General features: G+C 40.6%; 1 protein-coding gene across 2 annotated transcripts in view; it reads left to right on the forward strand.

Moving 5' to 3' along the window:
• The window catches only part of SRGAP1 (SLIT-ROBO Rho GTPase activating protein 1), a gene marked incomplete at its 3' end in the record, with an annotated part of 152,111 nt that overhangs the window by 95,949 nt on the left and 34,207 nt on the right, over positions 1-21,955 (forward strand). For both annotated transcript variants that reach the window (XM_082011432.1, XM_082011433.1), the window contains exons 5-11: positions 2,891-3,073; positions 3,498-3,626; positions 11,442-11,663; positions 12,444-12,545; positions 14,249-14,446; positions 14,566-14,650; positions 19,927-19,954. In XM_082011432.1, the coding sequence (XP_081867558.1) occupies positions 2,891-3,073; positions 3,498-3,626; positions 11,442-11,663; positions 12,444-12,545; positions 14,249-14,446; positions 14,566-14,650; positions 19,927-19,954 (947 nt within the window). The remainder of the gene's footprint in view (positions 1-2,890; positions 3,074-3,497; positions 3,627-11,441; positions 11,664-12,443; positions 12,546-14,248; positions 14,447-14,565; positions 14,651-19,926; positions 19,955-21,955) is intronic.

Raw genomic sequence — 21,955 nt, forward strand, 5'->3', positions numbered from 1 at the left:
ACAAACTGAACAGGAGTCAAATGCATAGGCTGATCACTGCTCTGTACAGAGTCTGTATTGATTTCTAAGCCAGTGTGACACGGGTAGGACCGGCTCTGACTGTTGTCCAGCCCTGTGGATGCTGCCAAAGAGACGGCTTCTTTTTCAATTTTAGTTATCTTAGGAATCATTTGAACCAAGAACTTGTGCAGAGTTTGTTGCGAGAGCATGGATTTTAAGTAGACATCTTGGTTCCCCGTAGAGGCTATGAGCTCCATGTAGTTCTCACACAAAACTTGACTTTCAGTCGTTGTAGAGTGAGACACTCTGGATTTGGTAGCATGTGCTGTAAGCAGGCAGCGAGAGGAAGAAATACTCTTGAGTGATGTGAGGTTAGCGCAGTCAGCGTGGAGACATCTGAGCCTCCTGCTGAGACCTGGTAGCGATATACTTGTACTCCTTCACTCAGCAAGGAGGCAAGGTGAAATGGCACAGCCAGTGCAGAAGGACATTTATGCTTAGTCCACTAGGCTACATGGCACTCAGAAAAATTGTTTAAAAAACTTTGGTGCTTACTGCTTTTGGCAAGCAGAACAAATCCTTGCTTCACCACTTCAGTCAGATGCTTTGAGATGTGCTGTTAGGAAACTGAGATATCATTATTATTGTTCCCTCTGCACGCAGAAAAACTGAGTACAAAATAAAATAACTTTTCTGGGTGGTAGGACACATGGGTTAGCCTTGTCCCACCAACTAAAAAGTCTCGAGCTGACACAGAACAAAAGGTAAAAAGTAAAAGCTAACACCTGTAGCTTTCTGTAGAGAAGCACTCAAAAAATTGAATAAAAAGGCCAAATGAGAAAGGCAAAACCTTATTTTTAATTTCCTTTTTCCATCATTTTTAATAGAGCCATGTATCACTTTCTGTGCCTCTCAGATTTATTTTATAAATAATTTCTTTAAGGAGTGCATTTCTTCTCTTTGCAGTAATTCTTTTATTTCCATGTGGCTCTATGAGTTCAAGTCCCCGGGCACAGCTTATCGACAACTTTAAGAACGCCTTTGTAACTGTGCAGGATACAGGAGGCTGAACGTGCTGTGTGGTTAAGCTGGGAACCGTGCAGATGTCAGCTCTGCGGGCTTGCCTTCTCTTCCCAGCCCAGCTTTGTTCATCTTTGGGTTTTTGCCTCATCCATGTAGACTGTGAGCTGCTGGGGCAGCGGCTGTTGCCAGCGGGTGTAGGCAGTGCTTGGGCAGGGAGCTCTGCACTCTTGTCAGGCTATAAAATAGCAGCAGCAGCAGTAACACTAAGCCCTGCTCCAGGCAGTTTGGGCTTTTTCAGCAGAGAGCTGTAAACATGTGTTTCTAAAAATAAAAACAAGGCCACTCTTTTTGATGGACATCTCCAACTGTTTTACCTTACTACAGGAAATCAGTGAAGAGTTGCCTGTTTCATTTTTAATATCAATACTATTTCACTTTTATCAACAGCTTGGCATCAGTATTAAGGAGTGGCTTGCCAGTTATGGTGTATATGGTATATATACATATGTATATGGTAAACGTACATGGTTATGCAAAATTACATCTCCCTCAAAGCTTCTTGTTGCACAAGACTTTAAATGTGCATCGGTTCAGCCATCACCTGACATGGCGTACAGTTGGTTTGTGTCAATGCATGCTAAGTCATGCTGCAGTGAATTTGCACTATCTAGCTTTAGTGTCCCCGGTGTTGCCACTCTATGATTGCTCCTTAGGCTGGCCTAACTACTCAGTTATAAAAATTATTCCTCTCCCTAGGTAATATTTCAAGGCAGCTCCTCAAACTAGTGTGTCTGCTCCATGGGTCACACAAAACTCTGCCGAGGGAGAGGACACACTTGATTCCTCTCTGGCTGTGTCCTTCAGAGGAGATGCGAACAGCTTGCATGGCCTTGGCCCAAAGATAACATCTGCTGGCAAGAGCTCAGGCACCCTGTGAAGAAGAGAGGAGGCCACCTGAGGATGCCTTCCTGCTTTGTTCCTTACTTGAAACTTAAGACAAAACTAAACAAACCAACAGCAATCAACTGCAAAAAAAAAGAGCTGGGGAAGGTGGAAAGAGTCTTTCTTTGCTGGAGGTGGGCAGAGACAGCCCTCCCCAGCAGAGGTGGGTGGTTTGTGGTTGCTTGCTGCCCATCAGCATTCAGGCTGAGGTTTTCCTTGCTTGAAGAAGGGAGGACTGGGCTGAATCAGTTCCTCTCCCTCTGTGTGGTCTGTGCATGCAGGCTGGCAGCCCAAGCTCTCTTGGCTACAGAGCCAGTGTGTGTGTAAAGGGAAAATAATGGTATTAACTGGGGGATTGTGGGGAAAGCATCTTCACAACTTCTGTGTCAGGCGGCTCCTTCGCCAGGTCTTATCTGGTTTTACGTCGTGCCCAATCTGTGCAGTTGGGAGTCACTTCTTTCCAGGCCGTGGACAGCCGTCCAGGTGGCTGGGGATGTGCTCCCAGACCAAAGCTTCCCATTGCCTCTGCTTCCTTCCCCTTTCCGCAGTGCTGAAGGGGTCCTTCTGCTTTCAAACATGCAACATCAACAGCCGAACTGTTAACTTTGCCCTGAAGAAGTCAGATAGATATGGCACTGATATACATTTAGTTTTATTGCTCATTATTTCAGGTTTTCATTCAAAGGCAAGAATCCTGACCTCTTTCCTATCAGAGCAATGAAAAAAAAATCCCTATTGGGATACTGTTAAATAAATCAAAAAAGAAAAAATGCAACCAGAAGTCCTTAGTCTTTGTTGGCAAAGAAATTTATCCAGGGTCCATGTTTATAAGAGAATATTTTGCTCAAAGACCCTGTGATTTTTCTGTAGATAGCTTTACATTTTCATTTTCTCCTAACTCTCCCTTGATTTTTGTCTTTTGCAGGTCATGAAAACGTACCACATGTATCATGCGGAGAGCATCAGTGCAGAAAGCAAACTGAAGGAGGCAGAGAAGCAAGAAGAAAAACAGATTGGGAGGTCAGGAGACCCTGTTTTTCATATTCGACTAGAAGAAAGGCACCAGAGACGGAGCTCTGTGAAAAAGATTGAAAAAATGAAGGAAAAAGTAAATAGTCCTTTTATTTAGTTTCATTTGAAATAAATTCAGTGCATTTCTGACATTCTTTAGCATGATATTAGACAGAGAAGTCCAACTGGGAATTAAAATTAAATAAGGTACACATAATAAACTAGCAGTGGGTTATAGATAACTTGACTTAATTGCAGTTCAGAGAGGGGAATTTTTTGTTCCCGGTATAATTCTTCTTCTATGGTTTACTTTATTCCCAGTATAATTCTTCCTATATAGTTTGTCACATTTAAAACAAAATACTAAGTTATCACTTTGTATTACATTTGTTGTATGCATAACAGGCTGGCAATTAAGATTCTTCCTTGTTAATAGGAATGTGTGCCTGAATAGTTACCATTTTTGCTACATACCAAAAATTAAGTAATTCAAATACATTAATACACAATCTCTTTCCTAGCGTCAAGCAAAATATTCTGAAAACAAGCTGAAATCTATTAAGGCCCGTAATGAATACCTGCTCACCCTTGAAGCAACCAATGCTTCTGTTTTCAAGTATTATATTCATGACCTTTCGGATTTAATTGATGTAAGTATTGGCTCATTTGTTTTTATGTTCATTCTGTTCAGGAATAATACTACTTTTTTTTTTTCATTTTCGAAGGGAATACATTAATCATACGGGTTGCCTACAATACACTTATCATTTGTAATATTGTGTGGTATAATCAGCAGATTTTCCCTTTAGCTTTATATTTCACAAATAAAATGCCAGTAAGACGCTGAACCCATTCCTTTAAAGTTAGAACATTATGTTTTCTCCCCATGTGGCAAGAGAAAATATGACAGGAATAACACAAAAAAGGTAGACATTTCCATTTTGTACTATAAAAGGGGTACAAATATTTTTTACAAGATAAGCTTCTTAAGTGGGCATCTAATAATGGTATTTAACTCAAAAGAAGGCATTTCCTCCGTGTCTTCAAAATCATGTAGTTTCATTCATTTATTCATTGAATCAAATATACAGTGGTTTTTATTCTAACTTCATGTTGTTTGCGGAACAGACACAATCAATCCTGTGCTCTATACTATCAACAGAATTGTTACTGATTTTCAGTGCAGTATTACTGTGAGAACGTCCTAGAAGAATGAGGTTATACACTGATGTTGACTTGTACCAGCATTTGGTCTCCAGAACCTGTATTATTAACATTTTTACATGATACGGAGGAAGCATCCCGCACTCTTATCACGTCCCACCCTTTTCATAAGCTGACTACATATTTGACAGCGAAAATTTGGAGACAACAAACACAATCTCGAGAGTATTCATTCACTAGCAATGTAGTGTTAAATAAGTCAGTGGGTACGCCCCTGTGGCCCATGTGAAATCCTAAATATTTAAATATGCTTTCTACTGCAACAGTAGCATTTGTTATTTACAATAGTAAACAACATTCATATACATTTGTTTCTGCTGGGATGTTCATCACAAAAATAAGCCAGCTAAGCTCTGGTTTATAATATAGCATAAATTAATACAGCATTTGACAGGAAGTTTCTCATGTTTACTATCTGGAGGAGCAGAGCTTGATAGAGAAAGGGAAAAATGCCTTCTTGAGATGAATGAACTAAAATAGCTGCATGTATGCGTTTTATTATATGTTTTCTTAATACTGAGAGTCAGTTTTCTTTGTCATTTCCATTTTTTTCTGTATTTTATAAAATCTTACCTGCTTTTGTTATAACTTTTTCCTTTTTCCTTTCAATTTTTTTCCCTGGTTTTGCTTTATTTCTTTCTTGCTTTCCTATAAGAGATGGCAATGTAATTTTTTTGTGTTTTCAGTATTTCTTGCTGTCTCTGTCTCAACATCTCTTATTCCTCTTTCCTACTCACTATTGCATGTTTTCTCTTTTCTGATTTCTTCTGGCTTATTCTGCTGTGCACGGTCCCTGTCTAATCTACACCCATGCGCCTGTGCATCCTGCTCCCCCTACCTGGCCTGCCCAGGCAATGAAAACAGTTACCGAGATCCCAATTTCTGTTCGACATGATCAGGGTAGAAGACTAAGGACGAGCAGCATACCTGCTAGGGTACCACCCAAGTAAGAAGTTGTCCCTACCTAATGGATTATTTTCCTGATACTGCTTAAAGGATGATGGATTTTTAGCCTCTAGTTAGGGCACATCTGATAAACGTGAACTTTATGAGTTCTTCTTGACTGCTGGAAGGAAGGAGAGGTCCCTTTCCCTCTGTTCCCAGCATGCCCACCCTTTCAGAAGCTGTAAAGGTGCTCATTTTGTCTTCTCTCATGCCTTTCCTTTTGGAGCTTATATTTCCCAGTGAATGTCTCCAGTCTGTGTTTCTACTTGATCAAACTTTCTCAAGTTGGAAAATGCACCTGATTCTTACTCATTTCGTCAATGTCCATAGATGTTGCCGTAGCAGTGAAAGCTGTGGGGAGGAACCACAGGCCTGGAGCTTCACAAAGAATTGCAAGGCGGGGAGGAGAAGCGAAGCTCTCTGCATATATATACAAAGACAACACTCTTTGGAGTTAGGGATCACAGAATCACAGAATCATTAAGGTTGGAAAAGACCTTTAAGATCATCAAGTCCAACCATCAACCCAACACCACTATGCCCACTAAACCATATCCTGAAGTGCCACATCTACACGTTTTTTGAATACTTCCAGTGATGGTGACTCCACCACCTCCCTGGGCAGCCTGTTCCAGTGCTTGACCACTCTCTCCATAAAGAAATTTTTCCTCAATTCTAGTCTAAACCTCCCCTGGTGCAACTTGAGGCCATTTCCTCTTGTCCTATCACTAGTTACTTGGGAGAAGAGACCAACACCCACGTTGCCACAACCCCCTTTCAGGTAGTTCTAGAGAGCAGTAAGTTCTCCCCTCAGCCTCCTCTCCTCCAGACTAAACAACCCCAGTTCCCTCAGCCGCTCCTCATAAGACTTGTGCTCCAGACCCCTCAGCAGCTTCGTTGCCCTGGATGTAGAGATATTTACAGAACCATGTAGACTAGGCTTTCTAACTGCCAGTTTTTAACAGAAATATACATTCTGCAATATTTAGTAACACAGGAAAATGATACCTACCTTGGCTTTTTCCAAGCTGTGGACCAATGTAGGCAATAACATTCTTTTGGCAAAATGGCTTTAGAAATTACTCTTCCCTAAGGAATTTAAATGGAAAGTCTAGCAGCCCTTTGCATCACTGTTTTGTAAGAGTAGGCTGTAAACATGTGCAACAAGAATTTGCTTCAGAGCCAATTTAATCCAATTGTGAGCTTGTTTAAATGAAGTGTCTTTCAGACATTTGTATTTAATCAGTATATGCTCTGAAAGCATTGGTATCTAGACAGTGTTTGCTACTTGACAAAGGAAACGCTTTTTGTAAATGCAAGAGTCTTGGCAAGATTTTGGGGTTATATCATTGGAATGTGGAATGCTTGCCACTGGCCATATGTTGCAACAGTCCAGACTATCTCAGTCTGTAAATCCATTAATGTCATGGTACTATTCGGAGTTTTCAGAGCAGTGGTGGCAATTTCCTTCTTTGCCCTCTCTGTTTTGTCCCCATCTGCCTGCCTGACTTTCTGTGCTTCCCTGAACTCTCTCTCTCTCTTTGCCTGTACAGAAGGGGATTACCTCTCCTCTGTGTCTGAATTCCAGTTAACATAGAAAGGATTTAGATCTCCCCAAGCTATTGGTGTTGCCCATAAATGAAACTAAATGTTTTCCTATGTTACTGAAAAATAAATCTGATGAAAATGGAATAAATATATGAAGGAATGCAGTGAACTGTTCAATAAATCTTTTGTAACAAGGGTGAGGAGGGTTGTGGGACTTTTTTTTTTGTTTAAACAAAAAAAACAACCATCATTTTTTCATTTGGATTCCACTGCATTTTCCATTTGTGAGGCTCATATGAAAAATCCTAAATTGCAGTTCCTCAGCTGAACTCGGTCTGAACTGTTCAACTCCTTCATTTCATTAACAAAGCTCAGGGCTTCTGACTTAAAATTATGATGTGTTGTTCATCTTAAGTTCTTGTGATAAAAGCAAGATAAAAGTATTGCTGGAGTCTTAGCTGGATGTTTTAATGCATTTAGTGAACTGAGGGTTCACTAAATGGGACCAACATTTGCAAAGAAGTAGGGAGATAAACAGGATTTGATATGCACAGTGTATTTCTGTCCTCTGCATATTTTAATAGAGGAATTTGAATTATCTATTGTGTACTTCTCTGCTGACTTTATAGCGGGATCTAGTTCAAGTGGAGGACAGGATTATGTTTTTTATTTATTTGTATCATGTAAAGATTACTTTTTAGCTAAATTAAATAAGCTTTACCTAGTATGCAGAATTTTTTTTTTTAAGATTGTGGGTTTCAGAGGAGCAACAGAGTACACACCCCTCCTCATCAGACTGTTAATACCAACATCTGTCCATATGGCACATACTATTATTCATTTACTTGAAGATTTCCATGTAATTGAGTTTATTAGATTTATCTTGGTATAAGAAGAAGGTAGGGACCTTCTTTCAGACTTACCGTGCACTCATATGATCTGAAGATAAATGCTAGGAAATAGTGAACAAAACAATTTGACAGTAGTTGTGCTGCTGGAATAAATAAAATATTCATTTGTTGGTCTTTCTTAGAGTGGAGTTTCTGAATCTCTAATTGCAGTCTGCATGATTTGGATGGTTAAGAAGTTTGGGAAAATTTAGCTATTATAAACTTAATTTATTCTGTAAAGGTTCTTTGTTAATCATTCATAGAACCAAGTTTAAAGCTAGGGTAGTGTGCAGCTCACAATCTTTATTACATAAGTTCTCATAAACATGATATGTATAGCCAGATCCCTTTGATTTGAATGTTGATGTCTGTGTAACAGGATGATTAGAAAGTGACTTATTCAGAGGCTTTTCCTATGACTTTCTCTCTCCATTGGCATTAGGATTTTATTATTATTCCTGAAATGAAATGAAGAGCAGTTTGGTTGTTTGGTTGAAGGTCAAGCCTAAATATACTCTGGGGTGCAATGGAGATAGTAAATGCTCTTGAGACTGCTTCAGATTTAATTCCAAATAAGAATAAAATGCAAATTACAAAATTAATTTTTCACACATATCCCAAATGCATCACTCATCTCCCTCCACTTTGCCCAACAAAAAGTCTTTATGAATCCAGAAATGCAATAAAACTCATAGTCTATGACTTCATTCTCTAATTTCTCATCTTCATGTCTTACTGCACCGACTGACATCTCATCTCTCTAGACTATAGATTGATAGCAGATCTCATTAGCCATCCAGGCTGTAGCCTTGGTGTGCTGATTAGTGAACCTCAAAGACATATTTATTTTGGCTAACAGTGTGGTTGCTCAGTTGAACTTTACAAATCTTTCTACAAATCTACAGCTTTTTCCTGCAAATGGTGTGTACATGCATGAGCGTGCGTGTGTATGTGCATACATATGTACTTTCTTGCAACACCAGAAAGGTTGGTGATTTTCTTCCAAGCCTAGTCAGGGAAGATGTGGTGGGGGCAGCAATCTATTGGCAGTACCTTAAATTCTTAGTCTTAGTAATGAAGAAATACCTGAAATGCCATTTGCATTATAGACAACTCTCTCTAAAAAATGTCACTAGTACTAGCAGATTAAAAAAGTACTCTTCTTTCTCAGTAGCCATGAGTTGATATTGTGACAGAGCCATTCCCCAGTTAAAATTATCTTTGTCTCCAAATTTTGGAGAAAATGAACTGTAGTCTGGCAGAAGTAAGAGCTATGATGTCTAATGAGTGTTTATTTTTGTTTTTTTAAAAAATAACTTTACTTATACAAATACTATTTTTACTTGAATCATTGAAGCAAAATTCCAAATTCAGGCATTTTAAATTCCACTCAAAGAGCCATTGGTGATAAGGCATTAGTTCAGGTTCTAGATTCAGTTCCTGTGTGCTCTGCTGGCATCGGCATTGCAAGTAAATGCCTTAGTCTGGCAGGATATTCTGCTTCACTTGAAGAATCCTTCTTCTTGGCTGAGCAGCTGTATTTGCTACCCTGTTCAGCTGCCATCACCTGCAAAAGATGACCATAGTGATAGGTGCTGAGTAGATTAAAGGTTAAATAATGAAGCTCTTGGTACTCTCACAGCATAAAGCCTGCATTCTAATGGAATGGAAAAAAGCTGCATCAGAAACCCACACAGCTCTAACTGTAAATCAATAAGCTTTCTATTAATACTCAGATTAATCCTCCAGAGCCAAAATTCAGGCTCTAGATGTTTGTAGTTTTATAACACATGGATAGTTGGCCATGCTAAACCTGGCATTGCCCTCTGTTTCTCATTTCCTCGCAGTTTAATCTTCCATGTGGTCTTGCTGAAACTAATGCACATGAAATACAACAGCTGTCCTGTTCCACTTTCTTATCAGCACTTTTAGTCCGTCTTTTTCATCTAAGATAGTGAATTAAATGTGAGATCTGATTTGACACAGAATAAGAGAAAAACACCAAGAGACTTTTCCTTTTAGAAACAATATTTTTTAGGCTGGAGGTCTTTGAAATATGGATGTGCTTTACTATAAAAGTTGAGTGGATGTTTTAGTAAGTGTAACACAAATTTCCATTCTATAAATGCAAAAGGGAGAAGTTAACTTATGTGGGTTTGATTGAACATGACATCTTTTTTCCATTTTCTTTAAATGGTTCAAGAACTGTTTTTTGGGTAGTCACTGTCCCATCTGTAGTAACTAGTACTCGCTAAGACTGAAAGCTTAGTCTTTCTGGAAGTTTTGTTGTGAATAAAACAGCCCTCTGTTGTCAGATTTCAGAAAGCAGTTTGATCACTGGTCATTAGTGCACCAAAGGCAAGGTGTGAGGGGTTTCCTTGTCTTCTACACACAGGTTTAGGCATGGTAAATAGGTTGAAAACTTTCCCACGCAGTGTGTGCATCTGTGTGTCCATCTCCCTCTCTCTCTTTTTCTCTCCTTTTTCATATAAGTAAGAGGAAAGGAAGGGAAATGTCATCCCATGAGTCCTAAGGGTTTGTAATAGCTGTGAGGGAGGTATGCATACAAATATAGTCTACAGTGGACTGAATTCAGATTTACCCAACTGCTGCGGTTTACTTGCAAGTCCTGCGGGGAAGGATGATTTTAAACTGTGGGTGGGCAGATGCCCTGGGGCAGCATGCTCCCTGACTGCCCTAGCCAGGCGTTGACCTCTGACGGGGACAAATCTCTCCTAAAACTGCACCGATTTCCCAGACACCCATAAGATGGGAACTGTTGGATATTTTGGTCTGCTGCAGACTGTTCTCCCAACAGACATTTGGGCAGTTTTACCCTGGGCTGAGTCAAACCTAAAAGCCCTGTTTGAATAAAGAACATTGCTTTGCATGCAGCAGTTAGCAGACTGATGTGCCACTATTGGGGTGACAGAGGGTTTTGTGATACCTCTACCATTACCTGGAAGCTCTCAGAGCAGAAGCTGAGGATATTGTTTACTGTGTAATGGGGGAAAAAATGAAGGAAACAATCACTTGATACGCTACTGCTGTGACATTTTAAAAATATATTCAGCTGTTCCTCTAAAATATTAAGCAGTCATGAATAATGCAAACCGAGGATGTTTAAAATTCAAGAACAAACACAACTTTATGTTCTACCAATTAGGTTTCAATTACATTCCAGTGTTATTCTCACCCCTAGAAAAAAAGACATAAATTATGACTTTCTGCATTTAGTAACATGATGTACATTGCTGGCTCTGTCTGAGCATGGGAAATAAGGTGTTTACAGTAAATACATTTTCATCATCAGGGGAAAGGATGTTAAACCATTCTTGTTGCATCAAAAAGCATCTTAAATGGGTCACTAATACAAGAGGCAGTTGTGAGGTTGGTTGTCTGGGCACAGACATGGTGAGCAGGAATTGCTTCATTTTCACTTTGGTGCTAGCATTGACTTAGATGGTGGACTTAGAGCAGGATGGGTTTAAACAGATGATCTAAGGATTACATATGACAATACTGAAAAGCCCACTTGTGTGTGGAGTCAGACCTTTTCTATGTAAATACAGTAACTGCACATCTGTATCTGATAAACAAATGCAAACATATTGCCATACTTGTACACTTGATATCTTCTCTAAAACTTACCTTTAATCTTGGCAATAGAATGAGGATACTAAACACTTACTGTCTTGACCCTAGTATTGTATTTTAGTTTACAAGATATTTCATAAAATACTTTGAAGACAGAAGACTTTCAGGACAGAAAATTTTAGTGATAATTTGTGACGTGGGATATTAGAATGATGTTCCTCCTTTTTAATTTATTTTCTTTTACCTTTATTGTGTTTTTAGTGTTGTGATCTTGGATACCACGCTAGTCTGAACAGAGCCCTAAGAACATACCTTTCTGCAGAGTATAACCTTGAAACTTCCAGGCATGAGGGCTTAGACATCATTGAAAATGCAGTTGACAGCTTGGAGCCACGAAGTGACAAGCAGAGATTCATGGAAATGTACCCCACTGCTTTTTGTCCACCAGTGAAATTTGAGTTCCAGTCTCATATGGGTGATGAGGTCTGTATAGTGACTGTTTCTGTGTCTGTATACCAAGACAGAAAATTTATGGCCTTTGACAAAGAGTTTTATAAAAGCTGTTATTGCTACCCAAAAGCAACTGGATCAGCAATAACATTTTGCAAAACTGGCAGCACGTTCTGAGCTTCTTCAGAGTTCTCAAGTAAAAACTGTTGTGTGTTATGATATTCTGTATTACTCATAATGGCATTGCTGCAGATTTGCTGGCCAACTTGTGGTCGGCCCAGCACTGGTGTAAGTAGTGGCTTTATGTCTTCACTACCAGCCTCACCCATAACCAGAGCTTGTGGGTGCTATTTGAGAGCAGCAGCAGAGCTGATCCAAATTATGCACACTGAAATGCAGCCTTTACCCCTTCTTCCTCCCCCATTTTATCATCTGGAGATTTCAAGCGTACCAGGTACCCCAGCTGTGCCCTGTTCTGCTACACTAAAGGCCAGTAGCAAAGCAGAACGCAGAATCACCCGTGTACATCTCTATTTGGAGGTAACTCCAGGGTTTGTGTTGCTGTGTGATAGAGAAGCAATGCAAAGCAGCCACAGAACAAGGCTGTGCTCTGTAGTCATAAGATGTGGTATGTAGTTCCACACCTTGTAACACATAAATGCTTTCAATTTAGGTGGAAATATTTCATTGTCTGCTTTATTAAGTTTTAATGGCTTTGGTAGGAATTCACCTAGTTTTAAGGAGAGCAACCAAAGACTATTGACTTCTTTTTTTCCTACTTGCATCTTACAGCTCTTTTTGATTCTTTGTTAGGTTTGTCAGGTCACTGCCCAGCAACCTGTGCAAGCAGAGCTTATGCTTAGGTATCAGCAACTACAGTCGCGATTGGCCACACTCAAAATCGAAAATGAGGAGGTAAGATCTGTGTCTACAGGGGCTATGCATTGAACGCCATTTTCAGGAAGATGTAGTGTTTTCTACCTTGTCAAAAGCATGCAAGTGACCCTGAAATGGCTTCAAGTTGTATGAACTGTTTTAGTTTTGAAAAAAAACAAACACTGGCAAATATGCTAAGGTAGACCCTTGTCTGCCGTTAGAGGTTTGGAAACTTCATCTTTTACCTGTCTGTACGTTCACATTACTGGGTTCTGTGTTTTGCAGATGCTTCAGTGAAAACTTGGTAGAGCACTTATTTGTAAACTTTCGTGGCAGAAAGACACTAAGCACAGTTACTCTATTCTGTGTCCACCCTCTGTCCAGTCCCCAAATTGCTACTTCCAAAGTACAAAGGAATTTGGACTGTCTTTTGTGGTAGCTGAGTCAAAATCTCTTGTGCTCTCAGATACAGCTATTTATAAACACAAGTACTGTGATGGGAATAGCTCACCTACTAAATAAAATGCATTTTTTTGTAAAATGCAGTAAAGCTATGCTGTTCTCTTTCCCCTGCTCTGACAGCAGAGAGGGGCCTCCCAGTGGGTATAAATTGCACTTTTATCCAATTTAAGACAGTGTTAAAGGCCTTCAGTTTAAATGAGAATCTTCCTAAATTAAAACATAGGGATAATTTAATTTCTTGGTGTAGTTTTTTGACAAGTTTTCAGGATTCCAGGTTTTCTCGTTCTATGTTATGTGCTGAATGCTTAGAATGAAGTATTAATGTCCATGAGACATGTACAGTAGTCTTTAAAAAAATCTCACTTGACTTCAGAAAGTATCTCAAGGTAACAAAGACAAAAGGAAGGAGAAAGATATTTTCTTTCAGTAAAGTGAAGTGCAAGGGCATAGGGAGAAAAATCATGTTGGCATGCACAAAACAGGGTATTTGCCTACAGAGGAGGCATGTGTAGAAGTGTGCATGATTCAGTTAAGCTGACTCTACTAGACACTCTTCCGAAGCAGAACTGGGAGGTAAATCACACCCTTGTGAATCTTGCCAGTTACTTTATTGCATTGCGGAAGCACCACATCCCCTGTTCTACAGCCTCCATGTCCTGGTTTGCACTACAAGCAACTGTCCTCTCCATAGCTCACAGGAAGTGCTGTGAGGCTGGTGTAAATTGTTCTTTCTCCAGCCCTCTCCTACAGCTGTATATTCCCCTTCTGCAGTCTAAACATCACTGTGCTCCACACCATAGCACTCCACAGAACCGTGTCACAGATTTTTATTTTGGAAGAACACGTTTTTCTGGCAGCCAGGTCCTTGCACGTACACATTCAATCTAACACATTGACCACACGTGAGAGAGTTGACCCTTCAGAACAATGGATCATCTCTATTACCTGTTGTCCCAGATTAAGGACCATAATCAAATCATGTCACGTTTCAATTCTAATTTCAGGAAACAAATGCTTGAGAGTGCTGCACAATCAACAGAAGAGTACATCCATGTTTGCGGATTGCACCATGGTAAAGCAGAGAGCTCGATAGGAAACCTAATCATGTCATTCTTCTGTTACATAGATATCTGTTATAGTACCTCTAATTTTTCATGTTCACACACCAGTTTGTTTGGAGGAGCACACCAGAGAATTATTTTGAGTACTGAGCTTCCCTTCTAAGCTGTTCTGGTATGTATTTATCTTCCTATTTGGTAAATTGTGCTTTTTAACACCAGGTTAAGAAAACAACAGAAGCTACCCTGCAGACAATACAAGATATGGTCACCATTGAAGACTATGATGTGTCAGAATGTTTCCAGCACAGTCGCTCAACGGAGTCTGTGAAGTCAACAGTCTCTGAGACATACCTGAGTAAGCCTAGCATTGCAAAAAGAAGAGCTAACCAGCAGGAAACGGAGCAATTCTATTTCATGGTATGTTGGTTGCTTCCTCATTCATGGGATACAGACCAAACACCTGAAGTAAAAATTATGCAGAACTTCCTGGAATTTATGTGCCATACATAGTAATAGATTGATCTGCATCTCTACAGAAATTCAGAGAATATCTGGAAGGTAGTAATCTCATCACAAAACTTCAAGCAAAACATGACTTGCTGCAGAGGACACTCGGAGAAGGTAAATATCACACAATAAACTGAAAAGTGATTCCAGCCTATACAATGAACCCACTGAAATGCCAAAGGTATTGCAGGAAAAAAATTACTAAATTTAAAGCTTAATTGTCCAGTAAGCATAGATTTGATTTTTACCAGTCACAATTTTGGTGCACTGGTAAGAGTACACACTATAAATTGATTTTATTTCTTCAACAGATATTTATTTCCACTGCACAGACATCTAGACAAGTGGCTATATTTGGAAATGGAACTGTTGAGTAAAAAATCTCATGTCTGAAAGCAGAGCTGACACAGTCAGTGCAGGGTGATTTAAGAGGTGTGACAAATGTAATGCTTCTAATTCCTAATGATTTCTGTTGAATTCAGGTTTCTTTAAGAATTGAGGGAGAGTGATATTTTTTTAAGCATACAAAATTATCCAGGATGCATCTCTTACAATGGAGTCACTAGTGCAATATTTCTGACACATGGACATGAATGTCCTTGTTGCAGCCTGACAACTCAATGGAGCCTTTATGAAAGGTAAAAGGTGAAATCCTGACCTCACTAATGCCAGTAGTGAGACTTTTATAGACTTAATGGAATCTTGGGTTCCTACAAAGTATTTGCCTCTTGTGAACTGGAATGAATGAAAACTTAATGAATAACTCTATACCCGTTGATTATCATTATTGCATATAAAATGACTGCGTTACAAAAAAAAATTACTGCATTACAAATTATGATAGCAGAGGATTATCCATTGTCCTGAACTCTTCACAGTTTCTTAAATACATCTTAAAATATAAACCAAGCCAGTAGAAGTCCATGATCAAATGAAGTAAAGCTGGATAAGAGCAGTAATGAATCAGGCACTATGCACAGTTCCAGCCCACCTCTTACCAGCCCTCCCAACAGGCACTTCCTCATGCACCAGAAGGAAAAGGAGAATCACACCGCAAGCCTTGAGGACTAGCCACACAGAGTGTTATAGACTTGCAAGGAAGTGAATTACACCGCAAAGATTAAAAATCCTCTCCTGAAGGTTAAAGACTATAATTCAAAGTTCAGACTCAAGTAAGAAATCTCGTTCTCTAAAGAGCATCTCTAAAGGATGTGTCAATTTATTTTCTTTTTACTGCCGAAAATCTGTTGTTAATCAGATCGCTTCTTGCCTTTAATACAAAAGCCCAGATCCACAAATCTAGTTGTGGAGGTGCCGAAAGAGCTATTAACATTTTTGTGGCTATGACCCAAACAAAGCCCTTGTCCAAGGATTGACTGAGGTTGGGGGTAGGAAATAAACAGCGTTTTCTTGCAACGCTGGATTGTAGAAGATGATAGCTGGTTTTAGACAACTAACTACATTATGTTCTTTCTCATGGAAGTTTTCATTTAATAGGATTTTTTTTGAATGTGTGCGTTGAGCAGTTTATTCATGCAAAACAATGTAAGGCTGATGTTAGTCAAAAAAGAGGGAAATTTTCCTCCAAAGGCTCACAGAAAATGTATTTGGAAAAATAACGTTTGTTATTTGGAAGCGCAGTAAAATGCATTATCATCTGCTGAAGGGAGAAAGATAAAAGGCAACAGAATCTGTTGCCTAATGCGTGTTGGAAAGAAATAAGGAAACAACTGTATGAAAGGAAATCCAAAGAAAAACTTCTCAGCAGGGTGACCTAAGTGATAAATTGCCGTCAGGCTCTGGGCCATTCCGCCATGCTCAGGCATGCTTGGGCCGTTCTGTTTGAAGAGTTCCCTTTGACCCACCAGCTGTAACCCCAAGTAGTTAATCTGTGTTGCCCACAGTGGTTTTGCACATAGTTGTTGCATCGTCATAGCATAGCACATACAAATAGTACCCCAAATATATACATCCACATTCAAAGATGATACTTGGAGAAAAAGCCATCATTCTTACAAGTTAAAAAGTTCAAGTACCCCCTTCTATTGAGGCATGTCCTGCATTACAAGGCACATGCCTGGGAAATAGCACCTGGATTCTGTACATTTCGTGAATGGAAGTGGTGGAAAGGGTAGAATTACAGTAGAATTAAGAACATTATTGCTGTAGCTAGTATAGAAATCAATTTGTAGGAAGTGAACTGCTCCCCTGCTCCACTTAAGCTGCCTTTTCTGGCAGCTTTAATGTCAGCAACAGAGCAGACAAATTATATGGGGTGCTGTATTAAGTAATGCAGAGGAGAACAGGGGAAGAGGGAGTGGATTCTCTCAACTGCACCTTTTCCTTTGGCACCCTCTCTTGCTTTTATTCAAACCCGTATAGTGTAACGATGTAGGCTGAATAAATCCAGATTCCAGTCTGGTGTCCACAACATTGACAGTATTTGGCTTCTGTTCCAGTTCATCACCTACCTACTACAGTCTCTTGCTGTTTATGGACACAGCAGATACATATTCAGGATCTGCACAAGGGAGATAGATGAGGTGCTCTGTGCTGAGTCTGCATCTACAAATTGGGAAAAGTAAATGAGAAATACTCAAGTGAAATTGATACTAAACTTGGGAAGCACAGTGATACTTGTATTAATTCTGACCCAAGGCTTATCTATTGAATGAACAAAGCAAACGGAAATACAAAGAGAATAAGCAGTTGTAAAAAAAAAATTGCCCCTGTGTCCCAGATCCTTGTCCGTAGACTCAGGATTAAAATCTCTGTAAAATAGATGCCAGAGATTTTTCCCAGAGCTTATTCTTTGTGCCATCTTGTGGTGGATTGACCCTCGCTGGGTGCCAGGCACCCACCAAAGCCGCTCTATCACTGCCCTCCTCAGCTGGGCAGGGGAGAGAAAGGATAATGAAAGGCTCATGGGTCGAGATAAGGACAGGGAGAGATCACTCACCAATTACTGTCATGGGCAAAACAGACTCGACTTGGGGAAATTAATTTCATTTATTACCAATCAAATCAGAGTAGGATAATGAGAAATAAAACCAAATCTTAAAAACACCTTCCCTTCGCCCCTCCCTTCTTCCCAGGCTTAACTTCACTCCCGAACTCTCTCCCTCCTCCTCCCAAGCAGCGCAGGGGGACGAGGATGGGGGTTGTGGTCAGTTCATCACACACTGTCTCTGCCGCTCCTTCCTCCTCAGGGGGAGGACTCCTCACACTCTGCCCCTGCTCCAGCGTGGGGAGGGAGACAGTCCTCCATGAACTTCTCCAACATGAGTCCTTCCCACGGGCTGCAGTTCTTCACGAACTGCTCCAGCCTGGGTCCCTCCACGGGTGCCGTCCTTCAGGAACAGGCTGCTCCAGCCTGGGTCCCTCCACAGGTGCCGTCCTTCAGGAACAGGGTCACAAGTCCTGCTAGCAACCCTGCTCCAGCCTGGGCTCCTCTCTCCATGGGGCCACAGGTCCTGCCAGGAGCCTGCTCCAGCGTGGGCTTCCCACGGGGTCACAGTCTCCTTCAGGCATGCCCCTGCTCCAGCGTGGGATCCGGCCCGGGTGCAGGTGGAGATGTGTTCCCCCGTGGAGCTCCATGGCTGCAGGGGCACAGCCGGCCTCACCAGGGGCTTCCCCAGGGGCTGCCGGGGAACCTCTGCTCCGGCGCCTGGAGCCCCTCCTGCCCCTCCTGCTGCTCTGGCCTGGGGGTCTGCAGGGCTGCTCCTCTCACATATTCGCACTCCTCTCTCCAGCTGCAATTGCACAATTGGTTTTTTTCCCGTTCTTAAATACATTTTCCCAGAGACACTGCCACCGTTGCTGATGGGCTTGGCCTTGGCCAGCAGTGGGTCCATCTTGGAGCCGGCTGGCATGGGCTCTATTGGACACAGGGGAAGCTTCTGGCAGCTTCTCACAGAAACCACCCCTGTAGCCCCCCTCTACCAAAACCTTGCCACACAAACCCAGTACACAAGTACACACCTTCTGTGGATCCCCACTCTTCTGGTACTGCAAAGTATATTTTCAGATTAGGGTTTTCAGTACTGTGCAGTATTTCAGATGCACCTGGACATTGCCCCATAATATTATGTTTTGCATATCGCTGTTTTCTGTTCTTTCTGCAGTCTGACAAGCTTTTTTGGCGTCACTTTTGAATTGAGCAATGTACTTAGACCTAGTCTAAGTGATGCTCAGACTCATTTTCAGAGTCAGTATAATTATCTGTTTTTCTGTTAGCTGCATAGGTGTTTAATTCTTTCTTCCCTAATATCTTACTTGAACCTGTCGATACTGAATTTCATTTGCCACTATGTGTCTTTTTCCTTAATATGGTTAAACCCCTCTGAAGGGCATCACAGTTTCATCAGGACTTGATACAAAACTATTTTGGTCATCTGCATAATATTCTGCCTCCTTAGCTGCTGTGATCTCCCCAAGACATTAAGAAGTGTATTATGTATTATGTAAATGGTCCTAATGGGAAGACTTGAGGAAATGACTGTTAGACTTTTGTCATGATGAAAAAAGACCATTTAATTCCACTCGATTTCCCTTTTTTTCATTATTTTTTGATCAATGAGAATATTTTGCCACTCAGTCCATGGCTGCTTAGTTGCTTTAGTTGCCTCTCATGAAGAAACTTACCAGGGGCCTTTGAAAGTCGAAGTGAATTAATTCGACTGATTCTCCTTTATACAGTATTTTACTGACACGTTCAAAGAATTCTAATAAATTAATAGGGCACGATCTCCCTTTGGGAAAACTAAGCTGATTGAAATTTATCATACCGTGACCTTCCTACTGTTTTTGCTTTTCATTATCATGAGTTTAAATGATGCACATGCCTAACTTACTGGTCTGTTGTTCTGTAAAGGTTATCCAGGAACCTTTCTGGAATACGGTGTTTCTTTCTTTACAATTCTCCGCAGTTCTCTGTGGTGCTTCCCAGTGGTAGCGTTGTGTTTTTTTCCTGCAATACACAGACAAAAGAGAGGAAAGAGTCTTTCAATAGCAAGCCATGGGTGTCTAGAGCTCTGTATTTCCAGCACTGAATAGGTTTAGGCACAAGGGGAGATGTGATCTAATCTTGGTGCAGCGCTATTCCCGTACTGATTTAGCCATTAAAACTTCAAATTATTTACTGTATCAAGTGACTTTTTAATCTATGGCCAGGCTTCTTAAAGTTGTTCCATAACATGGGTTGTGTTTGTATTTTAAATTTAACTGTGGACATGGCAGATAACTGCACTTCCCTGTTTAATGTATAATTGTATACCTTTTGCTGGTAACATGGTTAGGGTTAAAAGTAATTTGCCAAACATAATTTAGGTACAAAAAAGTCTTATCTAAAACCTACAAATTATTGTTTCCTGTTTATTGAACTTTTCTAGGTCACAGGGCTGAATACATGACAACAAGGTAAGATATTTTTATTTGACTTGATTTTGAGTTACAAATGTAAGAAAATCTTAGAAATTACAAACTTTAGAACAAGTTCGTAAGGGTATATAACATTGTTGTTGCTGCTGTTGTTACGTAAATTATGTACAGGCCCTGTGTGTTTTAACATTCAGCATTTCTGTTTCTGCATGCTGATGGATAAAGGACCAGACTGTTCGTCTTCCTGATCTTGTGAGCTGCTTAGGCCAGTGTCAAGAGTGGGACAAGCTGGGAGATCCTTAAAAATATTTGTGAATCACACATCAAATTTGGAAGTTGGAAGGAGCTTTTTGGTGCTAAAAAATAAATATTTTTCTGTTGCTAGAGATACCTTGCATCTCATGGTTTGTAATTCGCTTGGTCGGGATACACAGTTCAGAAGAATACGATACAGAGATGAATTTAGGGGATGTGCTGCATCTTTGATAACCTAGCTCTGGACAGGAATACCTGCCTCCCCCAGCATCCATTTATTTGATACTTAAATGGATCTATATATTCACAGAAGAGAAGGAATACAGTGTTAGATCTCCCTGCTTTGTGCAGCACATACTTTTTCAGTTGTGTAATGCCACACCTGCCTCCAGACATAAACACGGAGGAGCATGCTGCAGCCCTCAGGCTGTCAGACTGTGAGGGGGCCAATGGCAACTGTTTGGATTTGCAGCTGCCACTTGTGTGTATCACTGCTGCAGCCACCACCCTTCTTGTCCTGATGACAGCAGGAGCATCCAGCCCAGCTTTCCTGGTCTCACTCTTCCCTTCCCTTTCCATGCAATACATCCTTGCTCAGTGCCTTCTCTTTCTCCTTTTTTGCTTCCTGGACAGGAATGTCCTTGCCACCACCCCTCATCTTTGAATTAAAAAAAAAAAAAAAAGAGTCCTGAGAAGTTTGGATCAGGCTCTGTCTCTGCCGTTGGTGGACCATTTGGTTTTGTATAATTTCTTCTGTCTGGCCCCCATATTCCTGGGGACATCTCTACAGACTTCAGACCAGCCTTTCTACCACCACTCCATGGTCTGTTTTAGCTCTGTAAAGTTGGACTTATTCACCTTTTTTCCTTACATGAGCCCAGCTGAGAAGCAGTAACAAATCAGAGCATTCTTTCCAGTTGCTGGTATTACTTCTGAGTCCTGTGCATTTAACTTCAACTCTGCCCCCAGATGCTACCAGGAATGCATGGAAGTCTGCAAGCTTGTGTCTCATGAGAAAAACGTTCTTTCTTGACTCCAAAGCAGGTGACTCATCAGGCTCACATCATCCTAAATTCCCTTCTATGTAAGCAGCTGAAAGAAAATGATGTATTTAGGCAATGATTTTACCTTCGTAAAGTGGGGGAGCAGCTTGAAGCCATCTTACCTCCTGGTGACCAGCTGGTCATTTAGAGAAAGAAACTCGGAGGGAGTAGGGCCTGCTCATCCATTCCTCAGCACCAGTTCCCCTGCTCTGGGTGGGACCTGCCTATTGCCCCAAGGTTCAGTTAAGTTTCCAGACTGTAAGACATGCAAACAGAAATGTTCTTCAAAGTCAAGGTTACATTGTAGAAGGGGAGAGGATTTCTTTAAAGATGAATTTAAAATAGCAGGTAGTAGCCCAACAGACCAAAGTCCGACCACTATGCATTATTGTTCCTCACCGCTTGCCCCAAAACATTTGATTTTTTGCTAATTCCTGAAAAATCTATAGAAACATTGGACTGCTGGTGCAGGGGAACTAGGGAAGTGTTGGCATGTAGCATGCCCTGACATTCACAAAATAAATTGTGACCTAGGGGTCAACATTTATTTCCTGTAATCTCTTTCAGTTGTAGTCAACACGTGTAACACACTAGGGAAAGATTTTGCAGACCAAAGTTTTGTGTGTTCTTCCTTTTGTTTTTTTTGCGTTATGCTGCTTCTGTTTATTTGTTTCAAGTTGATGATACCCTTTTCATTCCTTTAGCTAATTTGCAAGGTGTTTCTTTTCTTGTGTGAAGATGG

The sequence above is a fragment of the Phaethon aethereus genome, assembly GCF_964289735.1.
Source record: "Phaethon aethereus genome assembly, chromosome: 1".
In the NCBI taxonomy this organism is placed as follows: domain Eukaryota; kingdom Metazoa; phylum Chordata; class Aves; order Phaethontiformes; family Phaethontidae; genus Phaethon; species Phaethon aethereus.